The following is a 27,055-nucleotide window of genomic DNA, read 5'->3' as shown; positions in this document are numbered from 1 at the left end:
CTATATACCACACCTTTGTTTCCTGCAAGGGTTTGATTATATAATTTGCTGATATTAGACTTAACGTGTAGAAAAACAATGCAACTCTCCCAGACGACCTCATTTTACAATGAGGAGGCGGGGGAAGGGCAGCAAGGAAAGAAGGACAAAAGTATTACCACACCATCTCATAAAGGTTTTCTAAAAGCAGAAATCCCACCAGGATAAATCCAGGTCTATTTCTTCTCATATTTATATCACATATTATTCTTTTTAAGCCAAAAAAAATATCCTCAATAACCAAGTTTTACAAGAATTGAGCCATTAGTAACATCAGAAGTTATGACAAAGACCATAAAACAGGAAGACCTTTCACCACTTTCCTTTTTTTAAGGGACCAACACTGAAAGAACAGAAAAGTAACAAACATGATCAGCTGTGTAGGTCCAGCTAATCCAGCTGAGCATCCTGGACTGAAGTCCTCTGCAACAGTCCCTGCAGCACCAAGGAGTAAGTTCATTTGAATACCTGGCAGAGGTAATAGAGGTTTGTTTCAAGGCAAGGTCTGAATGTGGAAAGCACACCTATCCTGTGGACTGCTCCAAGTCAGATTTGTTTTCCCCCTCTTCTCCCTCAGTCCCATCAGGAGAGAAAAGATGGGGCAGTAATGAGAGCTGACCAGGAATAAATACTGAAGCTGGTGACACTGATGGGATTTGAAAGTAAAGAGAAAGTAAAATAAGGTCAAGTTCATACCACGTGTCACAGGGAGAGCCTGTTTCCAGTTCTACAGAAGCCATGAATTGCTTCGAATCCAGATTTTTTGGAAGCTGTATTAGATAACAGATACTCAAGCGACCACCACAGAAAGTGCAACTGTTTTCTTCACCGGGGATTTTTTCAACATGAGTATTTTTATCCTGGTCTAGATCGGGCAAGACAGTTCTTCTTCCACAACCAGTATCACCCAACAGAATCAACTTTCCCAGTGTAACTTACAAACTCACAGAAAAGCCATGATTTCGGAGACCTGCAAACAGTCTGGCCTTCCACTCAGTTCCAAGTCAGAATGATCCTTTGTGGATCTATGACATCAAATTTGCATCAGCATGAAAATAACGATGTTTTGGAGGTGGATCTTTATACCCTGAATAGCTTATTTGTTTTAGTTCTCCTCCCAGGTAGAGAATAGCAACACTCTATACCAATAAGACTTGCATATGCATAAAAGTAGAAAGTCAGAGAGTTTAAACATCCTAATTCACAGCTTAGCACCTATTCAAGTTAATTTTAGATCAGGAAACTTAGATAACCTAGAGAAACCACTAGTGTGCATTACATACACATTTAGCACAGTAATAAAGACAGTCTGATTTAAAAATCGTTGCTTTTAAGAATTCCATTAAAACACAAACTCAAATAAAAAGATCATTTTATTATACTAGACAACCTTTTCTCTCTTTACCAAACCACATACTAAAATACCATCTCTATGAAGAATATCATTCTGATTTTCATTGTTATTAGAAGAAACTTTGAAAAAGTTGTACAGAGGACTGCTAAAAGTTTTTCCTTTAGAGGGAATAAAACATTGCATTTTTTCTTGCCAGTCATCTTTCTCCCTCTACGAACACACATAATCTTATTCTTACACATACAGCTAAATTGCCTGTTTTGATTTATTTTCCCTCATCTTCCTACTTAATAGACATCTTAAAAAACAATACACACACAGAAGATACTCTTTAGATCTATGCAACTAGCACTTCTGACTAGGGCTGCGCCTCAGAGCACTCTTCTGCAGAAAAAGCTTGAATATTCACTAAAAAGCTACTTATTGCATAAGTTTTATTTGTTTTCATAAGCAGAATGAGGAATAAACAATTACACAGGATAACTACAATACAGGAATATAAAATTGCAGCAGAAAAAACACCATTAATGGAAGCTTTTTCCCTCCAACAATTTCAAAGTAGTTAAGAGGGCAGGAACATACTTTAAGAGGATTATCATCAATAGAGGGTACTAAAATAAACCAGCAAATCTTCACAAAGTCCCCATGAGGTCACTTCATGAGAGGATTTGCTATCACTGTGTGGCTGGGGAACTTTGGAGGATTTCACACTGAAGCAAATCCTTGGGGGTTGTATTAAAAATGGAGAAAAAACACCACCAAAACCAAAAAACAAACACTAACACGGGGGGGGGGGGGGGGGGAGACAACAAACACAAACAAACAAAACCGACCAAAAAACCCAAAACAAACAAAAAAAACCCAACACAACAAAACAGGCAAACAAAAACAACTAACGCTAAGCCAAATCAAGACACAAGTTTCCTCTCACAGAGGCCAATATTCTGCCATCCACAGGATGAGGCTCAGCTTCTGCCTTGTAAATAAATATCATTTTGAACAAAAAGAAGCCCAGGACTTATATCCAGATCTGACTGACCTAACTTTAAGCCAAATTTTAAGGGAAATAAAAAGAACATCATAGGCAGAAAACTGGGGAGTTCAAAGAGCAGCACACAAGACTTATTACACAAAAAAACCCCGCATTTTAAAACCCACTCTTTCAAATTTAAGCATTTTTCAGTATCACTGTCAAGTCACCATGACACAAAGCAAAGAAAGGTACTCTTAAAAGTGAGATACAGCCTAAGGTTTTCTTAGCAACTGGCTTAAAACTGCAGCACGTTCAGATGTCTCATCCGTAGCATGATGTTTTTACTGTTGAACTGTCACGTTACAGAGGTAAAAAGAGATTATCTCAAATGAAACAGGGCAGAGTAGACAAGGGTCCCAGTACTCAGCCTGCAATCAAAAGGCTATTTACTACTACATTTCAATGACCACCCCGCAGGAAGAACACAGGGCCTCCAGTTTTTTGGCACTTTTTTTTTCCTGGCAGTAGCAACACTATTGAAATTGTCCTAGATCTTAACAGAGCCACAAGAAAAATCTTTTTGAACAAGTTCATTTCAGCCCAGTTCTGAATTCAGTGCAGCTCTCAACCCAAGAAACAACTGCTGATTCTCACAACAGGTCACCTGGTGCCACCTGGCACATCCTAATGAATACAGTAAGTAGTTCATATGATGTTGGCAAAAACTGGACAAGAAAGGCTTGTCTCTGTGTTTTGTATAACCAAGACTATTCTACAGACTACATACAGACTTCTTCCAGGTGACTTTAAAATGGCAGCTACAATATTACCTTTTGTACACAGTTACAAAGCTAAATTTCAAATGGAGGAACACCGATCCAGGAGATGCTCTCACTTCCACTCTCCTGATATATTTCATACCAATTCGTCTTGAACACAAGTAGATTTTGAATGAAGGATCTTCTTTCACCACATCCCTAAAACCTCATTACTGGTAAAAAGAAAGAACAGTAAAATTATGAGCTATTCAAGAAATCAAATTCCCTTATACACCTCTGTACTGGTAAGTCATCTTCTTTCCATTAAGACCAAATGTTAATGATACTGATCAGTGCTTAATTTTCTTCCATTTCAAATACTTGTATTTACAACGAATTAATGACATACTACTTTCACATCTGTATTTTTAGCTGAAAATAAACATCTGCTCAGGTTTCCAGTTCTTTTGTATTACAAGTACTTAAGTCTACCTAAAGAAAGACACAAATCCTCAAGTCTCCAAAACCTCAGGAAAACCATATTGAAGCATTCGGCACAAAGGGTCATAGATTGTAGGTACTGCGGAGATAAAAGAAGACTGAACTTCAAAAGCAACATAAGAATGTAATGTGATGGAGTTAAAATATGACCATCAACTCCAGGAGCTTTAGAAATGTCTAAGAACAACAAAAACAGAGCAGAGAATATTTAATAACACAGCACACAGGTGACTGGGGTTTCATCTAGTCCAAGCCTCCCTGCCATGAACGGGGACATCTTCAACTAGATCAGCTTGTTCATCCACTTCTAAAGAAAAGAAGATAACTTCTAATTACTGTAATATTACCTAAAACTAGAATAACTTACTACGAAGAATAAACAAAGATGATTCTTATAGATCAACAAATCCTTTTAGGCTAGATAGTCCTCATTTTTCTAGGTCTATTCCAACCTCTTCTCATCTCAAATTACATGTCGTAGTTACCTCTTCAGCCTAAATGAAAAATACCCGTGCATAACTTTCTAATTCAACTCTTAAAAAAATATATTAAAGGACAAGTAAGAAAGAAAAAAAAAACACCACCCTCTGTAATCCACTGAAAGACTGCTGTTAGCTCAATATAACATAAAAACACAAATTAAATCCAGCATCATCTCAATTCGTAGTTTTCATACATTCAAATTTGGCAAGTGCACATCTAAAGGACACTTTCTAGCATGAAGTTGTGCCCTTTCAGTGGCCAAGAGACCTCTGTGGCTGACTATACTTCTACAACACAGACTTCCATGACTGCAGCTGACACCATCATTGTCATAGCAAAATCTTATCTGACAGCCCTTTAAAAGGAAGAAAATAAAACAAGTCTTCTTTTGTCATGTTTGCACTGGGAAAAACATCAACCTTCGTTCTAAATTTGACTGGGCCAAAAACATTTAAGATGGTGAAAAGAAAAAAGCATAGTGACAATAATAATTGCTGTAAAAACAAACCAATCAGGGTTCTCCAAGGAATTTAATTTATCATGAGCAAACCTGCACTTAGTTTGCCTGAAAATTAGCAGGCCAGCTGTTACCAATCATCACTCAGGTGAGGTTACTGTAAAACAAACCCCCATGAGCAGCCAGGCAAACATTCTTGTAGGCTTTTTTTCCCCTCAGCGGTCTCCACAATTCAAATTGTTTCATTCCACCCAAGACCTGGGCTAGCTAGTCAGACTCCTTTGCTGCATATTTTATCTCTTTCTCATACAGACACTGAATTCCCCTAACCTGAAAAAAGTCAGTGATGAAGGAAGTGAGATGGAGTAACTACGTATGCTTCATGTAAGAGTGGGCTCTGCACATTGCTCTTTCTCACTGTTGCCTTTATGCTGCTAAAACTGATGTTAAAAAGTCCATCTGACTTACCACAGAAGCTCACAAAACCACAAATAAGGACCTGAAAAAGATTCTCTTTGACAGGGAGCTTTTATGTTCTACTCATGTTTTTTTGTTTTTTTTACAAAAAAGTCCATATCATCAGTACACTGAAATCACAGCTAAAATAAAAGGTGACATTAAACACACTAACTGTACTTACACTAAAGAAAATAAAAGGGGGGGTTTTATTTGTGTATACATTAAGATAGAAACAGGTAGAAGCCCTCCAGAAATAGGTAGTGCTGCAAAATAATTAGACACCAGGGATTTACAACCCTTTCTGTGGGGGATAACACCAGTCTTCTCCATCAAATCCCAAGCCAGAACTCCAAGCAGCAGCAAAAGATCTTTTCTTGCTCAGCAGCAGGCTATAGGCAACTCACCACCTACATCACAAATCTATGGTCTATCATTGCATGCGCTACTGTGTCTATAGTGGAAAGGATTAAAAACAAGTCCTATGTTTTTGTTTGGTTTTTTTTTTTCCCAGATAAGGCTGCAGATACTACTTGAATACAAGCCTTAAATATTGAGTAGCTAGAGAAAGTTTCCAGTGTTCATAAGCTAGATTAAGGCTCAAAACGTTCTCTCTGCTGCTGCTCTGAAACTGATCTCACTCCTGTTTGCTTCACAAGATCTCAAATTACAGAGCTGATGAATGGAGGCCAAAGAGGTTTCTTTGACACAACAGTGGCGAGGAAAAGTGCAAAGTCCTCCATGAAGTCTCTCAGCAAAAATGTATAATGCTTGGCATGCACAGTTCTCATGCTACTAACCTAAATATAGATGAGATAATTGTATGATGCTCCTTGTTTTCCATCAGAATGCCAGATATCCATCACACTCCAAAAATCAGGTTACAGGACATATTAAAAACAACTCCAAGATATCACCTGAGCACAATGCAAATGATATGGATGAAAGGGGCAGAGATTGCACTGAGTTTGGCTGGGACAGAGTTATTTTTCTTCACAGCAGCTCCTATGGTGCTGTGTTTTACACCAGTGACCAAAACAGTATTGGTGACATACCAGTGCCTTAGCTATTGCTGCAGAGCACTTACACAGCATCAAAGCCTCTGCCACCCACCCCTGCGAGGGGACGCGCAAGAGGTTGGGAGAGGACACAGCTGGGACAGCTGACCTGAAATACCAGAGACATTCCATACTATACAATGTCATGCTCAGCAATAAAACTAGGGGGACAGGTTTTTTCCGAAGTATTTGTTGCTCAGATACTCACTGGTCATCAGTCTGCTGGTAGTGTTTTTGCATCACTTGATTTTTGTTTGTTTTTTCCTTTCACTTATTAAGCTGTCTTTATCTCAATCCACAAGTTTGGGGTGTTTTTTTTCCTTGCTTTTGCTTTTCTGATCTTCTCCCCCATCCCACCTGGGAAGAGCAAGCGAGAGACTACATGGAGGAAACCAACCACACCATCTCAAACACATTAATTCTGCTATAACTCTAACAGTGACCTAGCTTCCAAAACATATATAGAGTTAATCAGGCAGAACACTCCCATTAGCTGGAGAAAAATCCTGCTAGTATTTATGTGAAGCAAACTGAGCACGTGCATACTGTGAACTTGCTTCTGTAGAGAAACTATCACTAAAGGCAGCAACGTGTGAAGTTAAAGCAGCATCTATTTCCCTCAAGCCAATTTCAAAGTCTGAGTACGCAGGTTCACACAGGGAGTATGCTACTGTCACATGAGGCAACTTATTTTAGTGCAGACTTATTAGCATCATTTTTTCCTATCCATTAAATCCTGGAAATAGATTACCAAAATTCTAAAATAACCCATGTTTAAATTTTGTTCAAATCCTACCAAAAAAAGCTCAGAAAATAAAGAGCCAAGCTCTGAGCACTAATATTTATATTCTCCTCAAAAATACAGACTCTTTTTTTCTAACAAGGAATGACAGTACCTCTTTTATAAGGAACACAGTCTAGTACAGGCTTAAGTGAAGTGCACCTTTCTGATTGTCACAATTAAGTAATATCCAAGTAACATACTAAAGCTGCCTCATAAAGAGAGAGACTTGGAAAGCAGGGAGGAAGGAAAACAAGGAGAAATGCCTCTAACATTACTATTTTCTACCCTACAAATAATCAAGCTACTTTACAAAACTTGTACTACCACTTGCCAGGATCCAAAGGCATGAAGATTAACCACATCTCAAATAAGCTCAGGGACTTCTCTGAAAATCCATCATCTTCCAAAATTACTGAGCACAGCAGACAATGAGCACAAAGTACACTGGCAGCATTCAAGATCTAGGATCCTTATGCTATTGCACCTTTCTGACATTAAAACTGATAACACAAGCTAGTCTTTAACTGGTACATATTCTCAATCTTATTATCTTTAGCAGCGTGCTAAACTAAAATAACCTCCTCCAAGATACTCTTAACTAGATTTGTCTGCTGAAATCCAATTCTGACTTTCACTATATTCAATAACTGTATTTATTACATTTTCTTTTTTCCTTCAGTGAAAAGGAATTAAAGAAAAAAAGTGTTAGAATACCATGCTGGGGAACTGCTGGAAGAAGAGTGCTTGAAACAGCAAAATCAAATAACTTTGGAGCTGGCTGTACCATGTTCCCTGGTGTACCAAGAAACGCTACAGTTAAATGAACTAGTTAATTCTTTTTAATCAGTTAGAAAGGCAACATATTCCATTTAAAATGAGAGACAAGAGATGCCCCTGGACCTCGTAACATTAAAAAAAGTTCCTATTCTATCAGTTAAGCATTCCAGATAAGTCATATCTACACAAAATGCAGTGACAAAAGATGAAGCATGCTCCATCTAGTCCACAATACTCCCTGAACTACCACTTGGGAAACTCCTCTCCCAAAGGCAACTTCTGTATATAGCTATGCAACAGCATCTTAAAATGTGACCAGATCACACCTATTCAGATCTCTATACGAAAAGAGAAACCATTACCCATCCATCTGAAATCAACATCTCTACTGCAGAGAAAAAAAAAAAAAAAAATAAAAAAAAAATTTAAATGGGTTTTTATAAAACTTAAAGTAGCAGAACATCACCTCTTATCTCTTTCTTCAATATACTTCCATTTGAAAGACTTCAGAGTGGCATAAAGATAAGACAAAAGATCCTCTAACTGAAAGTTTTCAGAGCTTTACACCTGCACTTGTTCATTTCGAGGCTTTTATTGGCCACCCACCACCTCTTAACCAGTTCTGCAATAGTATGGACAATCATTTGGTGAAAGTCTGAATTTTAAGAGGCAACCTATATGAAAAGACCTACACACAGCACAGCTGTCAGCTGTTTGGTGTTGGGAACCATCTTTTGTCCCTATAAGCACAAGCCACAAATATCATGTCTGCCAATTTCAGAGTTGCCAGTGAGAAGGCACACAAGAAAGTTCAAACAGCCTTCACTGACAGTTGAACATCTGTTGGCCACCAACTAAAATCTTTTCTTCCACAATTCACCCTGAACACACCTTCTACTCTGTCAGAAATGTAGGAACTTTTCAACAGTTTCATAAGGCTCTACATTTCACTTCCACCATATTTCTTAAGAGAGAATATGACATTTTTCTGAAGACTAGCTGCAATCAATGCCCAAGAGTGAACTATTCCGTCAGAGTTGTACAGTAATAACAGAGGTGACCGGCAAGCAGAGATAAGTCTACAAAGAACAGAAGCTAGAAAAGACCATATCAAAATATTTTCCTCCTGCTCCATATGGAACACAGTATTTTAATCTTGCTCAAAAGCTGATCTGAACCCAGAACCACCTACTGACAGGAAAAAAAAACAACCAACACAACCACATTAACTGTAGTTTACAGAGAGATAAAAATGCTTTTTTACATGACTCCTTAAATTAAGAGCACTCTGAATTAGAAATTTAAGATCTATTCCACCCAAACTAACAACCCACATCTACAATTTCAAAATTTCTCTCCTCAGCTTCCCCCAGTGCACATCAACATTGCTCAACTTCAATAATGAAACTCAACTAGCCATTCCACTTCCTCATTTTCCTACCTTTGCACAACATAATATAGAGACAACCAACTGAACACATTTTAACGTAAGATTTCCCTTCCTCTTGTCTTTGTCAAAACCCATCTCCCCTCTAAAACACATAGGTTTGAGCCATTTGGCATTATTCTTTAAACCCTCCACTTTCAAAGAGAACGAATGTTCCTGAAATGAAGTATCAGTAAGAAGATGAATTTGAAGGAACACTTGAGACACAAAGAAAAAAGTAAAAAGTAAAACCAGATTTTAAATACATTTGAGCTCTACTCCCTGTCCCTGCACCACTGTATTTACTAGTAACTACACATCTGCACAAATGAATTCACCTTCAACTTCCAGAATTAAAGTAAATATTAATTCTGAAATAAGTTTTTGATTTTTAGTAGGCATAATAGAAAGGAAATAGCAAGGCCCCATTTCATTCTCTGAGCACTGTTAAAAATTGTGATGATCTGATGACTTGTGAAAAAAATTCCCCTCTGAAAAATCCCCAAGGGCTTCTTCCCGAGCACCACATTGAGAGCAGATGGCCAGCATCAAGTCTGCAATTACTAGTCTGGCCTGGCAGTCCCACAGAGCACAATGATGTTCTTTTCTTTTTCTGGACATGGGGAGGGGGCATCTCAAGAGATGCGGGCAACTAGGTATGGTAGGCAACAGCACTTTCCACTAAAAACATATACATCCATTTGATTTCCAAAACTGTCATATGCTCCTTCCATTAACTTTCATTTTACATATATGTTTCCCCCCTTTTTTCTTTATCATTTTCTTTTCTGGTACTGAAAAGTTTCTCATACAACGTGGCAGGAAATATATAACATTAAGGTTATAGTACAAGTGACCATTGTCAAGCATTGCCAGAGGCACAAACATCACAAACTATCTGCTGTTGCAATTTTTCCCTCTTTATTTTACTTTCATAATCCCCAAAAGCAGCTTGTAACAATGCTCTATTAAAAGTACGCAAATGGACAAAGTTATTAGTTAACTGGTAACAAATGCCTATCAAACATGTGATTGTACCAGTGTGCCACCCCTCCCGTACCAGCCCCAGCCCCAGTTGTTCTGTTCTCCTCTTTAGCCAGGGGACATCTGATCAGATGGTGGTGTTTCATTTCCCCTCCTTCCTCCCAGCCCTCAAATGGGGAAGCCCTGAAAGGGGGAGGGGAGGAGAGAACATGTTTTCAATTCAAATGCTGCATCTTAAAATACTGTTGTGCAACACTTTGGTGAGTCTGATTGTACCTCTCTCTTTCTCTGACTCTTTATATATATATATATATATATACACACACACACACATATACACACACACCACGAGAGAGCTTTACTCCTCCTGTATCTCTTCAAAAATACAAAAAAAAAAGCAGTAAGTCTTCCGCATTAATAGCTATATACTATTTCAGTTTTACGCACAAGAATTTGAGTATTTGACTAAAACCTTTTTTTTTTGCTGAAGCCAATAAAGGTTTAGAAATGAAAGTGAGGAGAAAGCAAGCTGTGACGACTGTCCTATGGAGTTCCTTTCCAACTGACAGCTTCAACAGGAAGAGTATGGAAAGGATTTCCTCATGTGCAAAGGGGCCTGACAGAATGAACTGAGGTATTCCAAGCTCTCCTCAGGAATGCTCAGCACCCCTGTAGAGACTTTTGTCTCCTACATGGATTCAGCATTGCATACTTCATTTCTACTAATTCTTCCTGTTCTTCCTCATTTCAGCTGCCCCTTTTGAAAAATTTATGAGGCATAGAAAGTTGCTGGAGAAAAGTGTATCACAGTTCTGCTGTCACTACTTTAGTCTTGAAAATCTTACTGGGAAATAAGGCTGTGCAAAAAAAAAAAAAAAAAAAAAAAACCTTAAGCCTTATTACTGCCTAGTCTCCCTGTCATTCAGACTTAATTCCAGTGACAGATTCCATAGGGAGGATGCCAATGTTATGGAGATGCTGCTATCTTAGAGGCTGAACCCCACCCTCAGAAGATCAACTTTGAGTAATAATGATTTAGTCCACACTAAGTTTAACAGCCTTTAGATACCATTGGTTTTCCTCCCAGGTCTTTGATTACATCTCAAATGCCTTGCAATAAAATGTAAACATTCTTCCCACTAGAAGAAAGAAATGAGAACACGCCCCATTTTCCTCCCAGCCACAATGAGCAAGCTGTCTTTGCTGACACACACAATAAATACCAGAAAGCATTGTCCTTTCATCAACTCCCTCAAAAGTTTCTCTGCTTTTACTACTTGTTTATCAAGCACTGTAGTACAGGATACTACTTCTCTGTGTAAGTCTGGCACATCTTGTAATTGCAATTATCAATAGATCTAACACAAGCACTGGCTTCCTGGCAGAGATGCAAGCTAATGCACACAACTCATGCAGAAGTAAATTGATTAAACCTCATCAAAACAATTACTTGGCCCAGCCAGGAAAACAAAGAACTTCACATGCTCAACAGCTTTGGAAAAGTACCGTTACTCTGGGAAACATACCTTTAAAACATTTTGGATTGTTTCTCTCTCAGAAACATCCAAAACTTAAATGTCAACTTACCTTCCACACTATCAGAACAGGAGGTACCAATCCCAGTGTCCCCGCTGTCGGAAGCTATACTGTGTCTTCTGACGGGATTGCTCTGACTGCTCGATGAAATGGTTGTGGACTGCCACAGGGATTCAGTACCAGATAACCATCCCACTGAGGAGTAATCTGGGCCTATAAAGAAGGAAGCCAGAAGTCTGTCATTACAGATACAGTACAGAAGTCAACAACAAAAGACGCAAACTGAATCCCACGTTTCATAATTCAGGTTAGAGCCAGACTCCGTGCCACTGTTTAGGGGCATTTTTTTTTTAATTAAAATCTTTTTGCTAGGTGGAAACATCCCCCAAAAACACAGTAAATACATTTTTACTACTTAAAAACATAACCCTCAAACTGCTCTTGTACTAACTTTAACAAGATATTTATCATGCAATTCCTATCCTAGAACTGATTCTCAACTCATAGTATTTCTGTATGACAAGCCTTTAACTACAATCTGAGAGAGAAACAAATTTTAGGACAGAAACCAGCTAAGATTTGGTGAGTGAAATAGCCATTTTCAACTGTGCATAAACCACATGACCTAGGTGATAAAGTCAGCAATGAAATAGTTAACACTGATATCTGAAGTCATTCATTATGTTTGACTGTTTTTAGCAGTTTTCAGTTATCAAAAGACAGACTACCAACTCAGGCAGTGACACAGTAGCTACACAAAAGATGTCTCTGTGAGACATCTATCTGTCTAGAGGTTTGTTTCATTTTGCTTGTTTAATTTAAATCATTTTTAAAATATTAAATTTTAAAGCACAATGCAGCGCAGGAAGTAGTTCCCCTGATCAAGGAATTTTTTTAACTTTATAGTTAGCCTCGAGGGAAAATACACCTCAGAATACAACCCCAGAGGACCATCACAATTTCCAATAGCCAATAACTAAATCAGAGCATTATTTAGGGGCACAATACTGATTATCATATTTGCACTCCAAGCCAGCAAGCCACATAAAGAACCTCAGAAAAAAGCATGGCCTGCTCTTGATTTTATATATAATCACATACATACACCCCCCTTCTAGCAGTTCACTTTGCATAACACTTTCAGCAGGAAATGACTCATGAAGAAGTATCAGTTCACATACAGTGTCTCTTATGCTACATGTGCTTATTTTTAGGTCATTTAAACGTTTTCAGCAGTGTTCATGCAAAGCTGTAACAGCAAAATGCCTCTGCAATGACATCTGCAGATCATTACTAACTCCAGCTGTACTTGTTTCCCAGTAAATTAAATAGTTTTGAAAAGGATGTAGAAATTAATATATGTGTGTAGATATATAACCCCCACATACATATACCTATAAAAATATGTATACATACATACTGCCCATATAGCAGCCAAATGACTAGACCTGCTAGCCAGAGTGGTAACAGCTGCTTGCCAAGCCACTTCTAAACTGAGGAATACAGTACACGCTTCCTTACTGTATGTGCTATTTTACTGTAACATGACATCTAAGACAGTCTACTTTTTGTAAGTAGGTTCATGGAAGTCTTTGATATACCTATCTCATTTGTCTCAACTTCATTCTCTTTTGAGGTTACTGCCTCTTCTTCCCTTTAGCACATTTCCCTGTCTTTTCTCAGAGTCTTCAGGATCACTCGATTCTCCTTCATTCTATTTTAGTCACACCTCATGCAATGTGTTTTCTTCTGTCCCTTAAACTTTTTGCTTTTCCTCTCAAAAAGCCTCCTAACTCTTCATTATTCCATGGAATAGCTTTCAAGCTCAAGGATGAGGCAGCAGAAAACCAGATGACCCAGACACAAATGCCATTGCCCATGGCTCACCAGTCACACCGTGGAAGGAGTTCCCAGCCAAGATACTCGGCGAATGCCACTCCAGGTGTCATCCTTCATACCATCCTCTCTGGATCATCATCTAACCTCCTCAAATGTTACCATTTCACATACAGCTCGTGGGAAACTGGGACATTTTTAGCCTCCTACCACACAGCATATATTCAATTAAACACTCCAGCTGCTTTGGGAACAATATTTTTTTCTATCCCTCCCTCTAAATAGGTCTACTTTACCAAACAGCTCCACTTCACACTTCTCAAACTGCATCTAGCTGTTCCAGCAAGAATGAACCTGACTTATGGGAACCCAAGCTAATTAAGCCAGAGACAGTTCTGATTCAGAAGACACTGAAAAAAAAAAAAAGAAGATAAATTTAGTTCCATTTACCCTTTATTATATTGTTCTCCACAATCCAACTCTTTGATGACACTTCAGCTTTTATGGCATTAAATAATTATTAAAAGAAACACAGCAGATAACAATAACACTATTGCACATTAAATGAACACAGCATTGTCAAACTCTTTAGACCTCTTAGTTAGATGACTGTTCAGGATGTGGACCTATAACCATCCAAATGCAACTCCCCATAAAAGAGATGTATTTTTCACTTTGGTGGAACTTTGAGTAATAAAAGCTAAATACACCACAGAACAATAGAGTAACTTTGGTAGAAAAAGACATTTGGAGGTCACCTAGTCCAAGGCCTGGCCCAAAGCAAAGCCCATTAGATCACACTGCTCAGGGCCACGTCCAGCTGAGTTTTAAACACCTCCAGGGACACAGATTCCACATCATCTCTGGACAACTTGTTCCAGCATTTAACCACCATCACTATAAAGAAGGTTCTCCTAAAAATCTCATCAGAGCCTCTCATTTTCCAAACATATTGTTGCAACATATTCCAGAAGATGCAAAAATGCTGTGCAACTAGATCCTACAAAAAGAGTTAACATACTGGGGGCAGAGAGTCATCCCCATTGAGATTTCTATGGGTACTGTAAGTAGAAGAAGTAAAAAGCATAACAAAACACCCTACTGTCATCTACCCTGAACATTACACCTACACACAGTCTGGACACTCCAAGGCCCAGGTGTGGTGCTGAAGCACAGTTCCAGGAGGACATGCTGGCACAACACAGAATTACCACAACGTTTTCTGGAGCACCCTTGCATCTAGGGGCAGTTCACAGAATGGTTCAGCATTTCTACGTTAATTCATGAAGCCTCATTCTTGACCTGGCAGGCCTGAAGATCCAAGTGCTGGTACGCATCCATAGCTACACACAGATCAGCATGAGGCCAACAAGAGTTTATTAGCTTTGGCTCGGCATGGACCTGCCAGATCCCACCTGGCTCTCCAGAGAAACACTCAAGTCTCTCTGCACGGTTTTCTGGGCTCCAGAAGGGTCTCTTCACTCAGATGTTCCCACCCATTACCACTCGTCACACCCAGCTGGCTGGGTTGTGTGCACCAGGACTGCGCCCACGGTGCCATCACCAGGATCCTGCTTCTCCCTTCCAGCCTGTAAACAGAGGCATGGAGGGCAGCTGGAATGGGGTGGAACCCTCTCATTTTCTAGCTCTCTGGGATTCTACTGTTTAGGAGCAGCCTCTGCATTTAAAAGGAGTATGTCTTGAGAAACAGAATTGCTTTAGAACCTGAACAAGTAAATAGTATGTGCTTTTTAACCTATTTTAGACACGCAAACAGAACATGGTTGCACATGATCACTTCAAGAAATGCTTCCTCTTTGCCTCCCACAGAAGTCCTGACATTAAATATGCTACATGTTTTTAAAAAGATCGCTAATGACATATTCCAGGAGTCTACACTTTTTAACGTTTCATGGCACATCTACATCAATGACTTACCTTGTTGACCTAATGGTGATTCTGCACAACAGAAGGCCATTTCAAAAATAAACTGTCTACATGAAGAAGAGCTTTTCAAAGCTAATTGAACCCCGTCCCATAAATGGCCAAATAAAAGCAACGAGATAGTAGGAACAGACTCAATAACTAAGTCTCAGTGGTAAGTCGTGTGTACCCAATTCAAAGCGCCAGAGAGCAGACCCTCTCCCTATCACTGAGGGAAGGTAATTACAGAAGTTGCAATAAGAAAACATAACCCATAAAATTAAGGTCTTATAGACCTCATTAGTCCAAATCATTATTTAAAAACTCATTTATTAGTTTTATTATTGGAAACTGTCCTTCCAAGCCAAGTCCTGAAGAATCACCCTGTTCTATGCTCCCCATCTCCTTTCCAACAGCTCTCTGTAAATATATGATCCTTGTGCAGCAAACAGCTCACACTAAATGAACCAAGCATAAGAGGGGGCGAAGATACACAGGATTCCCGTGCTGCTCAGCAAGCACACCTGCTTTACCCTGCTGCTCTCATCTCAAACCTGCCAATCAACTGCTCATGTCCATCTGCCCAAAATACAGAGTGGGGCAAGAAAAGCACACAAAAATTTGTAATAGATATTTATGCTGCAAAATTTTAAATTTTAAATTACCATGCGAGTACAATCATTCCTTACTTGGTCAGGAAAAAAAAAAAATCTACCTTTCCTAGGAACTAACAGCAGAGAAAGAGCAGTGTCATCTAACGTGGCTGTAATTTCCAATGACAAATACGACAAATAGAATATAAAATCCCAAACAAATCTCAGAAGGAGCCTTGTTTATACAAACACTTGACTACTAAATATACCAACACAGTGCTGTGTTTCTAGCCTAGACATTTAAAACAGATCAGTTAACAACTAAGCATATAAAGTGCAGGAAGTAGATTATTTATTAAAAGAGAACAGTCGTTGAAATTTCACTCCACAAAAACATGTATCTTTTTCTGTGTATTACAGAATGCTGGCAGCTACTGCAGGCAGGAAGGCACCTAGTTAATTCTGGATCATCATCATTCTCAATTTCAGTGGCATGCACACAGAGCCCACATGATCTACATGCATGAAATAATAACAACCCCATCTTTATATTTGGTTCCTAAAATACCTCTAACATGCTTGAATGTAAAAAATATTATTATAAGTGACAGCTATGATACTGTTATTTTACTCAGACACTGAATGTAAAGAAACAGCAGGGGACTTAACTGCATTTCACAGCAGATACATCTTAACTAAAGGATACTGATTTTTTTATTCCACATCCTGACTTTGACATAGATTGTGACTACAAGTAAATCACCCGTGCTGGTCAGTGTGAATTTATACAGTCAAAGGATTCTGAAAAGGACATCTCACCACAGTACTATCAAAACTGACAACTACTCAAAGCTCAGTCTAGTCATCATGGATGGGACTGGGCTGTACAACAATATTTCATGCCACAGTGGCACCGAAACCTGCCTGAAGCTCTTTCAAGGGAAGAGAGTCAGCATTCCAGCCCAAACACGCTGCCAAAGTTACTCAGTTCACCCTCACCATCAGCAACTTTACCCAGAACCCTTCTAATTACACTAGATCATACGACAGTATTTTGAAAGAAGTCAACCCACCTTCAGCCCACCTCCTCCACACCTACTCACACAGTCCCCTGACATGCCTGAACTTATCCCAGTTGCCACCTCTCTTCCCGCTTCCCAAAAAATCTTTTAGGATGCCGCAGCCTCTCTTCTGCGCTCCCTCTCTCTCCCTGTCCCATTGGGCTATGTAACCACACATCTCTTCAAAAGGAAAAGTCTAGAAACAAACCCACAAATGGTCTCTCAGTGAACTGTTTGCTATATTGTAGGAATAAACTTCCTTCAGTTAGAAAACATCTATATTTACTCATCATAGCTGCAAGATCATTACTGCTGAGAGATTAAAGAAAACCTCACTCTGGCATGTGTTTCATGCACAACAATTCTTTGCCAATCAATATTCTATCTTTTTTTAACTGCTGGAAAGATGACACAAATAGTGAGAAAAGGAAATGGAGACATGGGAACTTAAAAAATAAAATTCCCCGAAAGTAGACACAAGAGTAGATGTCATACTTTAACACATGTATATATATAGGTTGTTTTGTTTTGTTTTGTTTTTAAAGTTGACAGACAGATGGCAGAATGGTACAATAGCAGCCTCCTTCCATCAAAGGTGAAGCAGAAGACAAGGTGGATTAATTAAACCCAACATCCTGATACAATAAAAAAGAACCAGGCACGCAAGAGTTCCTTGCAGACACAGGCGAAAATAAAACCTGTACGGACAAATACTCTTGAAAATAATGTTAAAAAACTGGCATCCCAACCCTGACACCTAGACAAATATTTGCTAGATGCACTTCATGCCCATGATACTTCTGCAAAGCACACTGCAACTTTTGTTAACACAAATGTCCAAAACATGTTCCATCTCTACAAGGCAACCTCTTCTGAGAGGAGCAGCACACTGGTAAGCGAGGGTTTCTAACGCTTTCAGGGAAGTTGGCCAGATGACAGTTTCAGGACCCTTTTTACAAACACTCTGGAGGTGGTGGAAGCTCACGGCTCAACCAGCTGGCCAGGAACTGAAGTACCAGAAGGTCCTAGTCCCTCCTCTTCACATGAATGCAGCTGAGCAGGTGGTTAATGCAGCTTAAACTAAGTGCAAAAAGGAAAAAGGCAGCCCTGAAACGACAGCCCTAACTACTGATTTTTTACATTTCAGTTTCCCAAAAGCACTCCACAATGTAAGATAGCTAAAGTATGATTCATCCTGAGGATTCATATCCTTTATTAGTGTGCTTTCTTGACAGAGCCTGCAAGCTGTTTAACTAACTTCTCCTAATTTTTCAGTTGAAAACCGATTAGGGCAATCCTAAGTATGAAGAAGGATAAAAATGTACAGATATAGAGGGAAGCAGGGGGAAAAAAAACCACAACAAACAAAAACAGGAACGCAAGAGTTTAAGTGGAAGAATATTGAGAGACCTTTTTATCAGCATTTTTTCTTTTACAGCCTGATAATATACTGCCTGGCATAAGAAGGCCCATGCCCATCCTCTGTACTATTAATGTGCAAAAGACTTCACACACTAGAGAGAGAAAAAAACCCACAAAACAGTAAAGGAGAAATGAAAGTAGAAGAGAGAAACACAAAGAAAAAAAACCCTCAAAATACAATCTTCAAACTAAACATGTGCCTGATTGGCAGTATCAATTAGAAGAATCTGACAAGGGTCACATTTTAAAGAATATAAACTCGTGCTCCAACTTCTTAAGAGAGCTAAACTTTAAGTAGATTGTGGCACCAAACCCCTGGCTTCTTTTGCCTCTGGAATTCTTTAATAAAAGTTAAACTATCTGCTCTCCCCCACGCCCTGTACATGGCTAAATGTACAATCGCTCATCATAGATAGTAATAGCTATAAAACCTTTGCCTTCTATACAAACCACTATTTCAGTGTGAACTTTAAAAGTTGAAATTTTTTTAAGACTTTACAAATGTGTACAGTACTGCACAACAACAAGTTACAAGGTTTCCAGTGCAGGGCAGTATGCAATCTAGAAGAAAGAATGGGAACTAAGAAGAATAAATACATCAATTTGACAAGCTTTGGAGAATCTTGCCATAGCAGTTAAAGACATAACCAAATAGCTCACTCTCTATCAACCCCACACACAGAAAGCAAGAGGTGCCCAGCTCTTTTTTTCCATCACGGAGTCCAGCTGGCCAGCTTATGCCGCTGGCTAAAATGGGTTTGAGCTGAGAACGCTGTTTGCCATTAGAGCTAATCGGATCTAGCGGTCAGCTGCTGCGCAGACCTTGGTCACCTTTCCCGGCCACACATTCAGTGCCGCTTCCCCAGCACAAGCCCTGCCCCGCCAGACCTCGCAGAAAGTGGTTCAGGAACAAACTGTCCCCACTTAGAAAAAAGGTTATCTGCTAATTTGATTTCCTAAGCTGGCTCAGCAAGAGGTCAGGGTAGAAGCAGTGCCAAGGAGAGAGTGGGAACCTACAGGCACACTGATGCCTAGCAGCAACCAGCTAGTAACTAGGCTTAGCCCTACTGCCAAATTGCACATTAAAGGCAGATTCTAAACTGGAGAGAAATAGGCATTAATCTCTGCTGGCTTCACTGTGGAAGACAAAATCTGTTCAACTAGCAGAAAGCTGTGTTCAACGTAGCATTCTCCTAGCTAAAAAGGTAGTAAAAAAAAATCCTTACACTGACATGGTAACAATGTACTCTGCCTCCCTGATCTCTATTCTAGACAGTATGTAAAACAAGAAGTCAAATTCATAAAACTTTTGTAATTTTTATACAGACAGTATTTAGCTGTAGTTACTATCAACCCAGTGATGAAATTCCTACCCATCAGGAAAAAAGAGGTTTGCTTTCATTGCATCATTGACAGGAGAAAGACCAGGAATTCAGTCCAATTGTTGATGGCACTCCTGTGAGTTTTTCGGCTTCAGATAGAGCATTTGCATAAAACAGAACTTCAAAATGGAAACTGCAGATGTTTCTTATTTCACATTTGGCACACAGACTACATATATTACCTCATGCCTGCTACGCTGGCTTGCCTCTTCGTCTTTGGACTCAATGCACTATTCACCCCACAGAAACACAAAATTATGTTCTTAGTTTCCATTCATTTCCATATAGTAACTGCAGAGGAGAAAGCTACCTTTTAAACTTAGAAAGTTTATCACAATATGAAGAGGGGAACGTTTAGGAAAATAAACACATTAAGCTATGCTTAAAGTTAATGTAAACTTTGAACAACAAGCCCTCAGGGTATGCAGTCAGTTCCTACGGTCTGATAAAAAGCTGCACATTTGTAGGTGACCAGCTGAATCCTTCTCCTATCAGTAAAAAAGCTAATGAGCACAGATTGTCATCTGTGTTTCAGCCTTTCTTGCAGTTTAGTTTTATTGGTATTCAAAACCACTACCAGCTAAATTTTTCTCCCTTATTTTCCTCCAAATTGTAATTCCAACATTTTTCTTACAGAATTACCTTTGTCCTGTTTCTGTTTAAGGAGTTAATTCGATCTCCTCTATGCATGGGGAAGAGTGAAGTAATCACAGCTGCTAGAGAGAGTCAAAAAATACTACACGTTTTTAAGCAGTTCCCACACTTACCGAAGTGGATCAAATAATAGAGTCTAGTAGACTTATTTCAAAACAGAGCATAATTTATCTTCTCCTTGTAATCAGATATCAGATCTAAAGATATCCTTAATACTAAAACAAATGGTGAAGACAGAACCCAAAAATAAAAATAAAATAAAATTCACTGAAACACTTCGCTCAAGTAAGATATTTTTTCCAGCATTTTTCAAAGAGGTCTAATGTGCATTATACACACAACAGGATCTAGTTTAATATGGATGTACCAGGGGCCAAGCGTCCAGACTATAGTTTCAGTGCATGCCAACAGAAGTAGGTAAATCATGTAAGGGAGTTTCCTCACTGTTAGATTTGGGTTAAAAGGATGAAATTCTTGCTTCGCTTCAGTTATTAGGAAATTTTCCTTACAAACTTCCAATGCTCAGGTCACAAGATACAACTTTTCCCCAAGCTCAGCTTCTCAGCTTCCACTCACACCTATTCACTATAAGCAAGGGCAATACTCTGGGATTTTAAAAGAGTGAGCAGTAGTTAAAAAAAATCTTTCACACTCTACACCATCAACCCTACCTAGGATACTTCCAGTCAAAACCAGTACTTCTGTTTCCATCTTAACAACAATGATCACTTTTGATGTAAAACTTTACATTACAATAATTCTACCAACCACACAAAAGCCCTGTCTCTAGCAAAAGGGATAAAGTTTTAAGCAACGGTATTTTCAATGCCCTTTACCGCTGCTAGCTGGATCACTATACTCCCACTTTGTTTTCTTGGTCATCGGGCCTTCAATCAGTGCTAGTCACTGAACTTTTATACAAAGCATTAATTCTCAACTATAAGAACGTCTCCAAAGGTTCAACATTGCCAAAGGTATAAATAACTTTGCTGTAGAGGAGGCATGCAGGAGGTAAGATACCATCTTTTAAAGAAATAGAGACTTGAAAAAATGTCTTATTTATTTTGAAGCATTTGAAAAAGCTGCAGCTTTCCACACCATCTGGAAACCATGCTACAAAAGCAGTAAAGCAGACATTAAAAACATAGGATACCTTATAAGGAATCTCAGATCTGACTCCAGGATGATTCAAGAATGTTTCTTGTCTGAATACTACACCACCGATCTCTTAACATATTAGGAAGTTGAAAGTTTTAAAAGTATCATTTGCTTTTCTACCTGCATTTGCTAAATCTAGTTGAGGAATTTTAATCAATAGAGGTAGCACAACTTTTCCTTGACACTACTTGTGCTGCCCTTCCTCAGCAAGACTGAGATGGTCTCCTACTACCCCTCCCATCATGATCCATTATTCTGGACTCGTTTCAACCTGTATGCAAATCCACTAATTGGTGGAAGGTACACTGTCCAGTGGAATTAATGTCACTTTTTCCTGGTACCTGCCTTCATGGTAAATCTGAGGATTAAGTATGTACTTCCTGATGTTGACAGCACTGGCAAAGGAGGATTGTGGTAGATTTTCCACTATCCTTCAGCTGACTGAAGAGCCAGCCCATTTGACTCCAGGTATTCCACACCCACCTGACACCAGCATTGATGCTTCCTGCAGCAATGTCTCACACCAGGGTCACGTAACTGTAAATAACCCCTTCAGTATTCCCCTGGCCCAGGTCCCCAAATTAGCTTGCCATATGGTTGAACAAGTGCTGCCATGGGCACACGGGAAGCGGTAAGGATACGTGAGCAGAGGTACCAAGAAGGGTGGGAGCAACTACTCACTAGATTATCTTAGCTGTGAAATTAAATCATACCCTGCAATCCACCTGCATACACCCCTTCAGGCAAAAGTTTGCCTGTCACGTCTTCCCACATTTCAGAGATTATCATACCTTGAAAGAAAAAAATTTTCAACACCTACCCTTATTTTATTTGTGTTAATGCCTCATTTTACAAAGGGGCCATTTGATTCTCAAAAACCAGCAAAGGTCCTTGGGGAATAAAGACAGAAAGATGAAGTGCCACTTCCAGCATGGCTGGCTGCAGAGAAATGGGTCACTTGAGCATAGCTGTGCAATCAATAGGATGTTCAAGCCTGGGCAGCCCAGCCAGATGCTGCAGAGAACAGTGCCCAGGGAAAGCTATCGTTCTCAGGGGAGACTCCACAGGGGTCAGCAGTTCTGGGGCACACGACGGATGATGGGACAGGACTAACACAAACCTAAGGGCACTTGAGAGGATATTTCCATGAGTTATTCCCTGCTGCCTGTTCTCTTCTCTAGCCACCCACCTCTGGGGCTCTGTGGTGTCCCACGTGCCACTTTTAGAACCTCTTCAACAAGCCCTAGACAGCAAGAAACTCCCATGTGGGAGTTTAATACAGAAACTAGAACCTATTACACTGCAGTACACCTTCCCACACTTTCCCTTGCTGCTGGCAGGAATAAACTTCAGGGCTATATAGTGTCTTATTCCAGGTCTACCAAAATAAATACTCAAAACATAATGGCTTCCTTCTCCAGACGCTGTACTGGGTGCAGGTGCCCGGGTGCTAGTGGGGGGCTGCAGGGCAGCCTCTGTGAGGAGCCCCCAGGGCTGCCCCATGCCAGACAGCGCCATTTCCAACACACCCACCACAGGGCACGGCTGGGCCCGGCAAACAAGATGGTGGCACCTCAGGGAAAGCGTTTTTAAGGACCAGCAAAACACTGCCCAGGAGTGATGGGTGAGAGGAAAAAGGCGTAAGAGACAGCCCTGTGAGCCCAGGGGCAACAGCTGGAGGGGAGGAGGATGATGAGCTGCAGCCATGGGCACCTGAGCAGAGGTTCCCTGTCAGCTCCTGGAGAGATCAGGCTGGAGCAGGGAAATGGAGCGTGGAGAGGAACTGTGATGGAATGACCCCACGATCAAGTCTCTTTTGTCTGTGACAGTAACAGATAAGCCACCTCCCTGTCTTCATCTGAACTCACTAACTTTTCCACACTATTTTGCTCTCCCATCTCGCTGAGGAAGGGAAGCGAGTGAGCAGCTGGGTGGGTATGTGGCCACCAGCCAAGGTTAACCCTCCACCAGAGTCAGCAAGAAAGCCACTTTTTGAATCACATAGCAAATACACTGAACATGCTTTAAAGCAAATCACAACTGCAATGAGACTGTTTTATTGTCAGCATACAATTTCAAGACACATTTGGGCACCTGAGAGACTACTGACAACTACAACCAAGTCAGCACATTTTCAGCCAAAAAACAACCAGCATGGGAATCGACAACTAGTTTACTCTCCAACTACTAAGCCATAGGCAAGTTATATGATAAAAACAAGCATCCAAAGGCAACATGCAGAAGGCTGAGCAGTTGATATTGAACAACTGTGTACTAACCCTCTTCAACTAACCTGTCTACAACAAACAGGTTTTGCCTGCAACACTGGCAGATGATCACCTCTGGCTACAAACTCAGGTCACACAAGAACTATTTGATTCAGGAGGCCTTCAGCTATTCTTACGACCATGCATCGTTACTGTATTTGGCAAATTCTCCATTCTTTGAAATGCATGGGTTCTTTAACAGGTGTTAAATGCCTGGCTAAAAAAAAAAACCTTAGCATAAATCACTTGCAAATGTAACAAGCAATATTTGGTAGACATAAATCCTAGGTGTTCTTTGGGGAAACTACAAGTGCTCTTATCCTAACTAGCACTTCCTTGACCACCACCCCCTAGTGCAGACATGATGGCTCAGGCCGCTTTTTACTACATACTTACATGCATTAAACAGTTGTACAAAATCATTAAACTGATTACTACTTCCTTTAATTCAAATTATAAAAGCACAGAATTAGTGAAATCACAAGACTATATTCAGTCAGTAAATGTTTAACATATAGTTAACATACAGGAGATTAGAGCAATTGCCAAACCCTAAAACCGACAATATAATACGACCTTACAGCTATCACTCTTTTCTTGCTAAGCTGTAAAGACCTTTATGTTTTGTACTTATTGTGTGAGTGGATGCTATGTCCGTAACACTGAATTGCTTGGAAGAAAAAAAAAGGCATTGTTTTTGAAGGGAAGCAAGTAACTCCTGTTTACCAGCACACAAACATAAGAGTGTCATTTCACGTCACTGATCTGTGAAAGATAGCAAAGGCCATTCTAGCAGCTAGTCTTACAACTCAAGTATTACATTTTTAAGCTCAGGTAATTCATCTTCACAATGCCCCATATACATATGCATATATATATATATACACGGTAAACAATTTGAAGTCTCCCCTTGGTAACACTAACTCATTATTTATTGCCTTGCCTAACCTGCAAAGATGAACTTGCCTTCTCCAGATGTCCTGAGAGCTGTCACATGCCAGCTGCAGATCTCCAGCAGCCGACCAACAAAACTTGTTACAGAAGTGAAACCACTGGATTTCTGTCCCTCCTTCACCCCAAAGGATGAAAAAGAGCTTTGTCCTTCCTGTCCTCCCCAGCCTGGCTGTGCTGTGAAGCTGCCTGTGAACTCCATGGGTACCCCAAGGAGGCAGCACCCCATAAGCCTTATGTGTTGTGACCTTATTGCTCCTGACACTTTGATTGTGACATCATTAAATAACCTGTCAGACCCACATGTGTCACACTTGCTGCCAACAAGCGTTACATAAGAGAACATGGACAACTTGTCAGGGCTGTAGGAGCAGAGAGGTGCAGGCTACTATTTTTAAGGACTGTCAATCACATCTTCTTGAGCACTTGTAGTTTTCAGCACTTTTGTCACCTAAACAGCTATTACCAGCCAAATTTTAGTAGTGGTCAACAGTTGGTAATATTGGACAGTGGAGAGAAGCTTGACTAGAAGTGGTACTAGTGTACTGGAAGTAATAAATACTTGTTATTTCATTTTAAAGTGTGTTTGTTTCACTTTCCACAGGCATATGTTGGCCACACATGGCCCAACTGAATGACTGCTCAACCCAAAGAAACACATATAGTTCAACACTTTCCTGATCTTAAAAGTTATTAACCAACTGTGCATTTCAAAGGATGTTCTTGATTAATAAACAAAAGGCTTGAAACCCTGCATGTTCTTCACTGCAGTTATTTAAATTCCTGCAGCATAGTGGGTAACTGCTCTCTTTATAGAGGTATCAACTATGCCGCAAGGTTTTCATAAACAGTTAAATCTGTACAAGAAGACTGAAAGACTGTAAAGTCAATCATATACATTCCAAAAACAGCAATTTAATTTTTCAGGACAGGTACTAAGACTCAGAATTTATTTTGCGTGGGGAGCAAACCTTGTCATTAAATCCACTGCTTAAACAAGAAGCACCCATCAAAAAAAAAAAAAATTAAAAAAAGGCAGCATGCAAACAAGACAGCGCATTTTTTTTCAGAGGATACACTGCTATTGAACTGAAAAAGCAAGATCAGTTTGAAAATGACAAGAGGGAATAAAACTGAAGGCCACACATTAAATACTCCCCAAGAAGTGTCCTTGCTTGTTCCATTTTCAGGAAATCAGAATTAATTTGCATATATTACTGAAAATTTGATCATTCCCCTGTGTAAATAGTTGCAGAATTCTTCAGTAGGCACCTTGCTTTGTAAGGGAATTGTAACATTTTCAAACAAAAATCGCACTTCTAAACACCCACATCCATAGGTATCTGAAATAAAAATAGCAAAACAGAAAGCTTTTCACAAATAAACACAGGTTAACAATACATCTTCACCAACTGTTATGCTCCCAGACCAATATTTAACAGACATTCAGAATCCATAGCAAGTAGTTGCCATTAAACATATTTTGGCAAAGGAAAAATTCCTTCAGCCTGAAAAATAAACACTTAAACTTCTGCTTCCTAGTAGGATGCTACTGTTCTGCAACAAAATACTTTTCTCAGGGACAGCTTCCTTTTAAAAAAACAAAACAAAAAAAGTCAAACCTGGCAATAATATAATAGTACAGGATCTTAGCAGCCATCACATCATATCTGCATGGAGCTAATTAACTTCCTCTTCTTCAGAGGGATTATGAACACCTCAAAACAGCTTTTTGACTCTGTCAAAGACTGATGAAGGGACTACAGTGGTGGAAATTATAATGCACAGATATTATCTCAAGGTTAAACCTTCATCCACTTGCTTTCTAATTAACCGCCACCTTTTGTTAGTCTATCTCAAATTAGAGATTTTAGTCTTATCTCAAATTAGAGATTTTTCTACAAGTTTGACTACTTTACACTTCTGCTGCTTACAGATTTATGTACATTTTGAACTTCATATTAACCCTGAGTATTGAAAGGACAGAGGGGATGGGCGGGGCAGAAAAAGCAATACACAAAATCAGTTCAAGACAATTCTGACAAACAAGCAAAAGTAAAACATAGATCCAGTTACTGATGGATCAGAATTGCTGACAAATTCGACACAGTACTAAAATACTTTATCTGATCCCAAACAAAAGCGATGCCACAGTAATGAAAGGCACAACTCCAAAGTTTCCTGAAACAAATGTAAAAATTAACAATCAACAATCTTTGTAA

General features: G+C 39.5%; 1 protein-coding gene across 2 annotated transcripts in view; it reads right to left on the bottom strand.

Moving 5' to 3' along the window:
- CEP85L (centrosomal protein 85L) overlaps window positions 1-27,055 on the bottom strand; it is a 120,056-nt gene that overhangs the window by 91,224 nt on the left and 1,777 nt on the right. Inside the window, exons 1-2 of one of the 2 annotated variants that reach the window (XM_082047525.1) lie at window positions 11,638-11,769; window positions 6,288-6,436 (exon numbers count right to left, since the gene is read on the bottom strand). In XM_082047525.1, the coding sequence (XP_081903651.1) occupies window positions 6,288-6,294 (7 nt within the window). In that variant the 5' untranslated portion in view covers window positions 6,295-6,436; window positions 11,638-11,769. Of the gene's footprint in view, window positions 1-6,287; window positions 6,437-11,637; window positions 11,800-27,055 lie in introns of those variants that run through there. The other variant, XM_082047524.1, reaches the window with a different exon arrangement.

Source organism: Streptopelia decaocto (assembly GCF_964273445.1).
Source record: "Streptopelia decaocto genome assembly, chromosome: 3".
NCBI lineage: Eukaryota > Metazoa > Chordata > Aves > Columbiformes > Columbidae > Streptopelia > Streptopelia decaocto.
This window is presented reverse-complemented; position numbering and strand designations above follow the sequence as displayed.